General features: G+C 33.5%; 1 protein-coding gene across 1 annotated transcript; it reads right to left on the reverse strand.

Annotated features, from left to right (window-relative positions):
* Positions 1–9,638: 9,638 nt before the first annotated feature.
* Positions 9,639–10,764, reverse strand: LOC135149403 (protein FAR1-RELATED SEQUENCE 5-like). The gene is made up of 2 exons (XM_064085106.1): positions 10,364–10,764; positions 9,639–10,290 (listed from the first exon to the last, which is right to left on the reverse strand). Exons 1-2 carry the CDS (start codon positions 10,762–10,764, stop codon positions 9,639–9,641), a joined length of 1,053 nt encoding a protein of 350 aa, XP_063941176.1.
* Between the last annotated feature and the right edge of the window lie 2,722 nt (positions 10,765–13,486).

Below are 13,486 nucleotides of genomic sequence, written 5' to 3' on the forward strand. Positions count from 1 at the left end.
TTAGAATATATTTCCAACAATCTCCCCTTAATCTAAACTTATCTTCTATGCCCGTTTGGCAAGTTCTTCGGTGCCCATCTGACTTTCTTTATTGGCACGTATAGCCTTTTAAACTGAGCTCGTATGGCTATTCTGTTTTTGCCTTCTGGCAACATCTTCATCAGCCCGTGTGGCTTAATAATGTTGTATTCTACAACACCTTCGTCAACCCGTTTAGCTAAGCCAGTATGACTTTCTTCCCATTTAAAATTTGTTGCTCGTATAGCACCATAATGATTTCAGTTACACCAAGTTGGCGTAATAAGTAATGTAATCACCATCATCTTCTTCCTACGTCATTTAGTTTCCTCTATTTCTTCATCATGCTTACATCTTTCTTCTCCTATAATATGTCCAGGCCAAACACATACATGTAACACATGTACTCATGTATCGACAACCTGCAACATCACCACAACAACAAGCATCCGCCCACTGCTCTTTCCTTGCCTTCAACAAGCTTCTCAGGCATCGTCTCATCTTTCACGGTTGCCCCATACTACACATGCATCACATACTACATATGCAGCTTTGCCACCATCCTTTTACAACGCCTTCCTGAAACTACCTCGTCAGACACTTATTGTGCGCCTCCACCACTAGCGACGGCTTCACCACCGCCTAGCGGCGGAACAACAAAACCTCGCTCTGATGCCAAGTGTAGAGATAAAAATGTATAAACTGTTTATATATGTATGAAAACTGGAGAAAGAAAATATACTACAACATTGCTTAACATTGATGATTACATGCTGAATAAACAGAAACACACACCCACAGGTGGTAGAAACAGAATAGGATACTACTAACTACTTCCTAGATCAACAAAAACTACTCATTACTAATCCAATACTCTTCCACAATTTCTCTAAATTATCCTCTACTAATAAAACAATTAGTGGTTATACTAATTTATTTATTCGAAGTTTAGATTATTAGAATATAATTCCAACATACCAGTCACTAATAGATCATCAACATAGACTCTAATAATTAACATCTTGCTTCTAATCCTTTTGGTATGCACTGCATGCTCATAAAGGACACCTTACAAGACCTAGTTTCTCTAAACAATTCTTCAATTTCACATACAAGGTGCGAAGCGCTTGTCTCAGCCCATTCAAAGCTTTACATATATAATTTGTAGACACAATGCTCATTCCTTGGTAACAAATCCTTTAGGTTAAGAAACATATAGTCTTTAGGTTCATCCCCCCATGAGAAGATCATCATCTGCTGCCGCAACTTCCTCACTCTAGTAGCATAAATATCTTGGAGAGGCCTGTAGTTGTGAGCTTTAATACTCGATTCAGACTCTGAGATTAATGTAGATGAACGCCATTTATGTACAGATTCTACAAAGTAACTGTCTTGTGCAGTATCAGACTCCTCCCTTTTTCACTCTCCCTAGTCTGTACCATACCAGAACCAAATACAACAAACGTCTCCATCTGATTTGTCTGACTTTCTTCATCGTGTTTCCACATCCAAGACTCTCCTCAAACACAACATCTCTACTAATATAGACGTGTTACCTCGGGATCATACATTCTATAAGCTTTTGTTCCATGCTCTTTCATGGGTTAAATCACTGCTCTACTTCTGTCCTCTAGTTTCTTCAATTTCACACTTGGTATATTCATATATACTACACACCAAAATATATGAATGTGTCCGATATATGGCTTGTTCCAAAAACACACTTCATATGGTGTAACTCCAGGCACATCATGTTCCTAAGATAAATTGAATTACAAATTGCATTACCTTTAACAAACTTAGTTCCATTTCAACTATCATTCTATTTCATCACTCTACGACACCATTTTGCTCCAGTCAGTAGGGTGCCGTGAATCGTCTTGTGGTATAATTTTATTCATAATCATTTATGAATTTCTTGGAGTAAAACTCTCCTCATCTATTTACTGTGAAAACCTTTAGTCTCTTATGAGGACCATCCTACACTCGTGCTCCATCGAATTTTTTTAATTGCTTCAAACATTTCATCCTTCATTTCTAGTAAAGGACTTTGTTGTGTGTTAAAAATATATAGTTTGTGGGATCGGACCACATATGTCCCCATGTACCAAATCCAATACTTCCTTAGCACCGAAACTCGACTAACCTGGAAAGGACTTTGTTGTGTGTTAAAAATTAGGCACCCCGTGTACACTTCCTTAGGATGATCTAACTTAATTATGTAATGTATGCACAAATTATTTTGAAACCATCTTAACTATGGCATTAAGGACTTAAGGTCAACGTGGCTGAGACGAGGATGCCAAAACCAATCATGATTGTTGGCCTTTGATAACAAGCAACTGTATTCGCTAGACTTAATAAGTATAATATTGTACAGCCTATTCACTTATTTCTTTGCCAACATTACTACACCAAGAACATTACACTAAACAAAATGGCCATATACTAATTTTTATTAGTATTAGAAATCAAAGTAGGCCGTACAAGTATGCACAATAAAAAAAAGCAGGTGATAAGTTTTGTCCACAAAAATCATGCCATATTTTTTATCCACAAAATAATCATGTGCTATTACTGTATGTAGAAGAAGAATGAACTACATGAACTTTTCTAAAATTTCCGTCGTTAAGAAAACTATTCACAGCAAATAATTTTCACATATTAAACACTTGACTTAACTTAGAGTTGATATAAGAAAAGCCTCATGGAATGGCAGGAAAAGTTTTACTACACCATAGCTCCCTTTGACAATCAAATTTTATGCCTAAGAGATATTATCAACTTTTAAACATGCAATTCCTTAAATAAAAAGAGAACAATGTAGCAAACCAACACATATAAGAAAAAAGTTAATAATATTCTTTAACATAAGAACAAAACAACTAGTTTCACTAGTTTCACCATCAGACACAATATAAATATATCACCATTCCCTCACTTCTTAACCTCATAATCCTCAGGCCTTATAGTGTGTAGCATTGTGCCGGGAAAAAGTTTCTGCAAACACAAACATATATATTATTCAAAACTAAAACTTAAATATGAATCTTAATTAAAAATCATATAAACATATATGCATATCACATAGAAATAAGTAGTGAAAGGAACATATTATTTCATACACAATATCTTAAAATTATTTAGCACCATTAATAAGAACCATGAACAATTTTGATGATAAATTAGTTTTTCACCATCAAAGAGAATATATGTCGTTGAATTTAATAAATTATTTATTGTAATTTACAATTAAGAAACAAATATTGAACAAAACATTAGTTAATAATATTAAAATGAATGTAAATAATTGTACAAATCTATCTTTATTTCACTGAGAAGACGAATAAATAGTATTGTTCAAATGATTTGGTTTTGAACTTTAAAGAATAATGGTATTATAAATATTTTGGACACTATTAAGAAATAATTGGTCAATTTTAGAAAATAAATAAAAATTATATTGATGACGTAAGTTTTTGGTATCATATCAATTTCATTCAACACTTATCACATAAATTTGTAAATAAATTAATTTATAATTAAATACAAGCCCGTATATCTCATATAAATAAATAAATTAAGAGATGTGATAAGCATATAAACTTAAATTAATACAAAATATTAAAATCTAAATTCTCTAATTTGATTTTATTCAGAATCTTTCTAAAGTATAAATCAAATTTAAGATCTTCAAGAGAGTAAATAAGAAAACAAATAATCAACAAAAACACAATCAATTACTACAATAAGGTCATACCTTCAAATTCTGTTCAACACTTTTAGGTCTTTTATTAGAAGACCTTGTAGTCTGTCCTGACATACCGTACCAATCTTCCTTGATCTCTTGCAAGGATAGAGGTACAGTTAAAGTTGGACATATAGGTGGAGATTTTGACTTCTTTTTCCCTTTGTCTTCACAATTTTTGTTCCCATTTTCATTTCCTTTTGTCAAATCCATAGCTGCTGTAAATAGTTGTATAATTCAAGTTAAGTGTTAGTGCCTAATGATATATTCATTTCTTAATTCAAACAACAATAAAATACATTCATACACTCATAAATAATATCATTGCAAAGTAAGAAGAGAGTAGAGAATACTTACATGAGACTCGAATTACTTAGATCTACAAGGCAGGGAAAACAAAAAAAAAGCTCAATTCTTAGAGAGATGTTAAATGGCTAGTTGTATCACATAGTAGTACCCCTTATTATGTAGGTTAATTGAGGGCCTAGATGATGTGTGCAACAAGCCCAATGGGCTTCTAATTTAAAGGGCCCGAAAAATTATACTCATTTTACATGTATGTTATAAATGAGTTCAGAAAATATCACAATGATTTGGGAATGGTATCTATATGTAATAAAATCCAATATATATGTATTTTTTATTTTGTATTTATACAAATATCTATTAACTGATTTTTATTTCAAATTAAGTTTAAATAGAATTTATTATCTCACATTTAGATGTGCCCATATGCTCAGTCCTATTAGGAATGTAGGGAGTGACACTCAAATAGGGCAAGGAAAAATAATATTGGAAAGGAGTTGTTCACTGTTATTCATCGTTTTTTAATTACATTACATCACAAATACTAAGTGAAATATTGCTAACGGCATGACCGATATATTATACAACAAGAAATGTTCATAGTATATATGAAGAACTACATTAATCATTTACCATACAATATTGACGGATACTATATTTAAGGTTCATACATTAAAAATTGATTCAAAGGGTACAATAAATGATTTAAGGTTTGAAGTTTAAAATTCTAAATCACGTACAAATTAGTATTCTAGGAAACTACCGATGAATGGTACTACAAACTCACTCATACTCATAATAGGAAAATAGTAAATAGTAGACATATTTTGGATTAGAATTGAAGTAAGTCACATGTCAAAGACATTAAAATAAAAAAAGAGACCATTAAAGCGTATTGGGTTTGAGTTCTAGTCCATAACTTTTATTAATTTTCAATTACTAAAGGAGTATAGATATGGCATTTAAATGATGATCAAGTTATAAATCACAGACATCATTTTCGCCATCAAAAAGAGCAATTTTAAAGATTTAAAATTTGGTTCATACTTGATAAATAACTTTACTAAAGGAGTCCACAAATGATTTGCGTGTTTAAATGATTGAGAAAAAGAAAGGATATAAGAGTAGTAATATGCACATCTATCTTGATAGAAATTGGTCATGATAGAGAAGTGGAACCAAGAATCTAAATCTAGTTCAAAAACCATCTTTTAGAACATAAAGACATGATGAGTGGACATAAATCTTACAGTTACATAATTGATTATTAAGTTAACATTTTTCTTGAGAAAAGACTTTTCAATTAGATAGATGGATGGCATCTCTACAATGTTTCTCGTCACAAGTTCGTTGTCATTTATATAGAAAATATGATGGGCATGGAGTGGAAATAAGTTTTTTCAAGAAAATGCTCATGAATTTAAATGAAATTCTACATGTTTACATGAAGTACTATTGTCTAAATGGTCTCTCTTAATTTAGAATAGTTGACCGGTCATGAGCTTGGAATAAGGTTACATGGAGGGAGATTGTGGAAGATGGGGTTATTGTAAAAATGTTATTGGTAATTTATAAATCAAAACTACTGTAATATGCAAATGTGTTTTAGAAAAAATTTGGAGAAAACAGAATCAGCGAATGACTTATAAATTTTATTACGAATGACACATTTCAAATACATGAAAATAGACGACAACTCACTACAACAAACACGGGTACTTACGACGGATTCGCTGAGCGCTGAAACTTACGACGGAAAGTTGTTTTTCGTCGTATTAGTTTATATCAATGTTCCGTTTTAATGCTGTAATTTACGATTTCCCGTCGTAATTTAATGTCACCAGCCACTTTTAACTTGTCCATTGTAGAATAATATATTTAAATGAACTTACGATGGAATGAGCTCTTTCCATCGTAAGTTGGTCTGAATAATCACTACTGCCCCTTTCTAATTTCCCACTTCTCTTTCAAAACACCATACTTCTCCTTGTGATTTTACACAAAATATGACATAACAACGACCATTATCACTTGAATCAATGTAAGTATATGATAAATCTTTTCTTATTCTTCTATAGTTTAATTATATGTGCATTAATATGAATCATTTAATATTTACATGTGTTTTATTTGTGTTTGTATGTATTTTTATTTATATGCATATTGATATTGATATGAATATTATTCATGCATATATAGATGTCTTACGATCGAAGTTGGATCACTCGATGAATAATTTCCAGTAGTTATGGATTTACGGATGAATATGATGAGGGTTTTAAATATTTCTTGGCAATTGCAAGAAGCAATTTTAAGGAATCTCATGATCCAAATCTTCTTATTAGATGTCCATGCAATACATGTAGAAATGATCAATTACACCAACTCAATATTCCCGATGTCGAGTTTCACTTATGCAACCGGTTTTCTCAAGAGTTATACCAAATGGCACTATTAAGGCGAATCTAGCGGGTCGAGAAATGAACAAATGAATGATCACGAAGATGTGTATGATGAATATGAGATGTTGAGGGATGCTTTTGGGCCGGACGCTTTGGAAGAGGAGAATTACATTCCCGAGAACTCGAAAAAGCAAGCAACTAAATTTTTGGACAATGTGAACAATGTTGGGGAGCCAATATATCCGGACAATATCAAGTACACACAATTGAAGTTTGTTTCAAGATTACTACATTGGAAGAGTCGTAACCAATGTAGTGATAAAGCCTTTGATTAGTTGCTCCTTTTACTTGGGGACGTGTTCCCGGTGGGGCATAAGCTCCCTTCCAATTATTATGATGTCAAGAAGATGGTTAAGAAGCTGAGTTTATGAAAATATACATGCCTGTGAGAATGATTGTATGTTGTTTTAAGTGATGATAAAGATTTGTATAATTGTAAGTTTTGTAACTTGAGTCGATACAAAGCTGCAACACATGCGGGGAACAATACCATTTTGAGGAAGGTATTAAGATACTTTAAAATCACTCCTCGATTTCAGCGTTTGTACATGTCAACCCGCACTGCTGAGCATATGAAATATCACAAGTACAAAATTGTGGATGAAGGGGTTCTTAGTCATCCTGCATATGGAGAAGAATGGAAAGAATTTGACAAGATGTATCCTAATTTTGTAGCAGATTTTTGTAATGTCAGACTTGGTCTTGCAACTGATGGATTCCTCCCATACAGTAATGCTACATCTACAATATACTCAGTATGGCCAGTTATACTACTTGTGTACAACCTTCCACATATAGTATGTGAATGAAGGATCCAAATCTGTTCTTGATACTGTATTATTGCTTGTAGGCTTAAATCTTGGTTCATAAGAATAATAGTAAGACAGTAAGTAGGCATACACATATATGTTGTGATTTCCTAATCTAAAAATTATGTATCTGATCAAGATCATATTTAATTTTGTTCCTAGAATAATAAGGAATGACTATAATAGTTGCTTCAGTTACAACAGTCCACTAGAAACAAGTGTGTCCTTATGTTGCTTGTGATGGTTACTTTCTAGTTACAAGTGTTTTATGCTCTGATTGGGAACATATCTATTGACCACTATTACTTTTCAACACACTCATACATATACTAATTAATTTTTTATTTTCAGGAGCGTTATGTTGCTATATGTTCGAAGAAAGGTATTGATTCTAAGAGCACACATCTTCAGTTTTGGATAGAGGCATTGAGAGGTGTTAAGAAGAACACGATTCTTGGACATCCGCGGCTCCGTGCCTCTCATATTTATGCTATCTTTTTTATGTTTTGCATGTTTTAGCCCTTTCATATCATTTTTGGTTAATCAGTTAATAAAATGATCTAATTATCACGGGGCCTGAGGAACGTGCACCACCCCCCAGAAAGGGGAAGGAAGCTCTGCAGTGACCCGCATACAAGATGATTTGTTGACTTCTTATTGAGAGTAGTTGATGAGACGCTCACTCCTGAGCAGTTCTCTCTCACACCAGAGCAGGTCCGTGTTTTAGCACGTGAAGCTGTAGAAGCTGAGCAGACTTCTCATCCTGCTGACCATCGAGATGCGAGAAAAACACAACAAGAAATTATCCAGGTGGCACTAGAAGTACTCAACAATCTGTACAATACAAATGAACCTGGAGGTGATGATGTATAAAATTTAGAATTAATAGTAATTATGATATATATATATATATATATATGTATATAGAGAGAGAGAGAAATGGAGGTCAGATTAACCTTATATAAGAGTGCCTTACATGAGGTTAAAACGACAATGCCAGCGGACGTTTTAAAACAAACACGGAGCAGTTGCCTTTTTTAATTATTTAAAGAAAAGTAGTTACTGCATGAGCTTATATATGTATATCACGTCTTCGCTAGCACCTTATTTCATAAGAACCAGCTGTGTTGTATCCACTCTCTTCTCCCAAACCTACCCGCACAGACATAATAGTTGAGTTCTAGCAGTTAAAAAAAAAAGTTTTCAGATGGAACACTTAACCACATACCTTAAGAAAACGGACACGTAATCCAGATGCCGTGAACATTAGAACCTGTTTCATTACAGGGAGTGAAGCTTACTTGACTCATATCATGTTGATAAACATAGGTCGTCTCTTTTTCTCTACTTATCAAACTATGAGAAGTGTTGGTACCAATGTGGTTTAGTCGAATGTAGTATGCTATAGATTTATAACTAGAAATCCGAAGTGTGCATTAATTTTCTCGCTCGCAATATTAAACAATCGTTTACTAACAAAAGACAGAATGTTGCATGCAATTGGAAGTGCATGTGATTCCAGGCATTTTGAGTTCTTGACTCTCCACACCTTAAAAATTAGTGTGACTCTACCCAGTGCCTTCACTATTACCAAAGTCCGGATTGGAACCTCGTATACCGAATGTAAATGAAAAACATGAGATAATAAGAATGTTATTGGTTTCATTCTTCAGTATATGATTCTATATTGCTTTAATCATGCCTCTGCAGTTCTACTTTCAGTTGCAGGTTAACTTTAAATGCTATTAAATCATGCTTTGAGTGTGATTTATAGTATCATGTAACAGAGGAAGTAAAGTTTTAGTTGTCACTAAACATATCTAAGAACCTTGTTTATCCCTTACACCACAATAGCCAGCATTATCCCCTGCCATTGAGGCACATTTCCCGGTTAACAATTCCAGCATCAGAAAGAATACACATCAGACTTATTGAACTTAATTTTAATAAAAAAACTGAAACCAAATCAAAGTTGAGAAGAACTTATGCAATTAAAAAACAAGGAAACAGAGTACTTTACATAAATCATTGTTTACTACTTTTACATGTACTCTTGTAGTGCCCCCTGTGACCACAATTTCCACAAATTATTTTCTGCTTCAAATCATGAGATTGCTGCATTCCAGTAGGGATTCGTGAGCATTACGTGGTCTACCTTTCGTCTTGCATTTGATAGGATCGCTGATTGTGAAATTGAACATCGTCTCTTGAGGGCTTTTATCCGTTCTATTTGCCTCTGAAAAATCATCTACATTTACGGACACTGGTGGTGGCATTTGTTTATTTTCAATCTCGTCAACTTTTTCCCACCACATCTTTATTTCCCTTTCTATCACCTCGCAATGTCCAAGCTTCAAGAGAACTTACCTCATTAGTGCTGCAATCTATATTCAAACCAGGTGCACCATCATTGTTCCTACTGGTCGTTGAACTGGTTGTATGCCTCACATTTAAGGTCCATCTCGACAAAATATATTGAGCAGGTATGATCTTTAATCTTAATTTTTGCTTCATGATATATAGTATGTGTTTGCAAAGAATACCCCATGTCTCAAATTTAGCACATGAACACTTGAAAAACTGAATAGAAATATTTACCTTAACAGTGTGTGACCTATTATGAGGCTTGAAAGTTACAGCATACACCATCTCGACACCTGTAACTACTTTTTTGTTGTGCTGGCAATGCAAAATCTGCATAAATTCATTCTGAAATAATTTGAATATATTCCGAGAATAAACTTTTCCAGCATGAGCCTCCAAGCTATGCATATTTGTCAAATCAGGGGTGGTTGTCATTGATATCAAATCCTCTTTCTCTTCTGTATCGCGATGGCTAGCAATTGCCTTTTCATATTGATCAACAAAGTCAGACAACGGAGTATTGCTATTGACATAACCATCAAAAAACGAATTCATACTTTCACTTCTTTGAGAGACTTCATTCCTGCAAAAAAATTGTATCAGTCCTGATTAGATAAACTTATAAATCTGACTAAAGAAATTTAAATTGTAAATACCTGATACTATTTGACGATTTACCTGCAAAAAATGTATCCTTTAGGTATGCCTTTACCCAATGATGTCGTTTTTCATACATGTTCACAATCCATTTCCAAGACTTCATAATATTTTTTTGAGAATCTGTTAAAGGTTCTTCATAATGTGGCTTGTATTTCTCACACAACACGTTCCAATATTCCTCAGATTCTTCAATAGTTCTACATTTCTTAGCCCACATATTGTAGTCCTCATTGAATGATGGGTGAGCATATTGCAGTGAACTTAGGTGCTCGCACTCATGAAGCCCAAGGTGCCATTGACAATATCGATGATGTGTATGCGGAAAAACTTTTTTAGTGGCATTACAAATTGCAAGGTCTTGGTCAGTTATAATTGCTCCGGGAGATTCATTCCACATACAATTCAACCACTGTCTAAATAACCAAACAAATGTTTTCTCTCGCTCATCAGAAAGTAAAGCACAACCAAATAAAGTAGACTATCTATGGTGGTTCACACCCGTGAAAGATGCAAAAGGCATCGAAAAGCTATTTGTCTTGTACGTAACATCAAATACTATCACATCAGAATTTTTTTTATAAGATTTTCTCGCTCTAGCATCACACCAGAAAATACTTCTGCATCCGCGTTCTTCGTCAAGTTGAATGGCATAGTAAAATTCAGAATCTCTTGCTTTTCTCTCTAAAAAACTTTGCATTACAACCAAACACTCTTTGCCAATATTATTCTTTCTCTTGATTCTTAAATGTTCAGAACATTGTTGGGGTGTCACGACATCTATAGCACTACCACTTGCACTATTTATAATGCGTGATATTTTAGCTCGCCCAACTCCACAACTACTAAATTTATCAATTAATTTCTTACAAGTTGCATCTTTATAAGACTTGTTGTGAGATCTTAATTTTCTTTTTTTATTCGGACTCTTGAGCTGGTCATGAGAATGGATATCATTAAATTTTTTAATTTCCCATGTTCCTAATTTATTTAGGATAATTTCCATTGAAGCTTTGCAACCACATTTAGTTTCTCGACGCCGTTTTATGTTGTCCCCATTATCAGCCTCTTTCTTTTTTTTGAAACCTTCTCTATTACATACAAATGTTCTTCTGACAATAACTTCATCCTTTCTAGACTTGTACGTAGAATATTTACGTACTGCAAACCCATGCGTCAAACCAAAGCTGTTATAAAAATTGTATGATTCTTCGTGTGATCTATATCCAATTCATCAGAACTGGTATCTTGTAAATCAGCGGACAATAAATTCTCAGTAGGTGAATCTTCAAGAATTTGACAATCTTCAATATTATTGATGTTTTAGAATTGATATCAGATATTGATGATACTCGAACTTTGTAAAAACCACAAGACAACAATATTTGCACTACACTCCTAAACTACATCCACTACGTCCACTACATCCATTACTTGCTGAGACTCCTAAAATAACTCTGATAAACCACGACCTAATCGAAATATTAATACACTACACCATATTGTACCTGTTGCAACGGCTAAAAAATGTAACCTTAGGGCCTAAAACTGTTACAATAGACGTTTTGGTAACATTTTTTCCAAAATTCGGTGTTGCATTTGCTGCCGTTGCAATAGACCCCTGTGGCAACAGATATTTGGTTTCTTGCAACATTTTTGAGGTATTGCCATAGACTTTCAATTGTAATTTGTTGCAACATTTTCGAGGCCTTTGGTAACAATTATATTGTGTTACAATAAATTTACTGTAACATTTCTTTGTAACACTATATCCTTAAAAACTGTTGCATACCAATAATTTGAAATTTTGTTGTAACAGTTTGTGCAACAATATTAAACCAATTGCAATACTTTTTGGTTTTTTGGTAACACATTTCTGCAACAGTTTTTTGTGTATTGTAATGCTTTTAATTTTTTTGGCAACATTATGTATTCTGTTGCAATACTTTTGAGGCCTGATTTACAATGATACTATATAAATGCAATAGTACTATGAAATTTTCTTGACTTGAAATTGACAAAAAGAAAATACAAAGTACAAACCGAGTCATCGAGTTGAAAGATACATAGAAACTAGACTAAGGCACCAACTTATAAACCATTCTTACAAAAGTCAATCTAAAAGCAAGAATAGATGAAGAAGTAAAAAAAAAAGTGACTAAAAATCTTCATTCATCACTATGTTGAGCAGCTGCATTCCCATCCTCCTCGTTTCAAAGTGACTAAAAGCTGCATTCGATATTTTCATCTGCATAAGTGTAGTTTAATAGACTGCAAGGCAATAACATGAACCAAATTTAAATTCTATAAGTACAAATACTAAATATGTTTGTCGAAAATTAAGTTATATATGTTACATGTACCTTGTGCACATGACCCATTCATATTTAAATTAGTCCTATTAGCATAGAGAGGTTTCTGAATTTCTGCAAAGTTGAAATAGAAGCCTCTTTCATTAACCATGCACACATCACCTCCTACACTGATTTTAGTAGCGTGCAATAATGAGATAGTCTTTCATAAGTACTACTGTGCAATATAATCAAAGGTAAATAATTAAAGAATGAGGTAGATTGATTTGTGTACCATTTTCCGTAGACGCAACCCTTATTCTACTATGGATGGGTATCAAAATTAGACAATCACAACATAATTGTTATCTTATCCTGACTCTATATGATGAGTACCTGTTCTGGAAATTCAATACTTATATACAATTGTGACACTATATTATTTAGAATATGCCGGTCTCTCGATCTTATGTTTATGTTCCCTCGATCCTGGACTGAGCCATGAAAGGAGATAAGGCAAGAAATATGTAGTCCAAGAACCAACACAAGTAAAAGGAATACCCTTAATCATCTATTTAGATTCAGTGATACCGCCAAATTGAGATAATTCCAGTAGTGCACCTCCCCATCTAGTTAGGTTCTGTATCTAATCAAAGCTGATGGGAGAAACATCAGCAAATATATATATATGATAAAAAGAAATAATAAATTAGTTTTTACACCTCACGAATGAACGAGCTACATATACTTTTCCCTTCATGCCCCCGTATGTACCCATATGAAGCAGTGAGGATGCCATCTTCAGTGCAATCACCAGTGATCTTCTTTTAG

This window comes from Daucus carota, chromosome 9, assembly GCF_001625215.2.
Source record: "Daucus carota subsp. sativus chromosome 9, DH1 v3.0, whole genome shotgun sequence".
NCBI classification, from domain to species: domain Eukaryota; kingdom Viridiplantae; phylum Streptophyta; class Magnoliopsida; order Apiales; family Apiaceae; genus Daucus; species Daucus carota.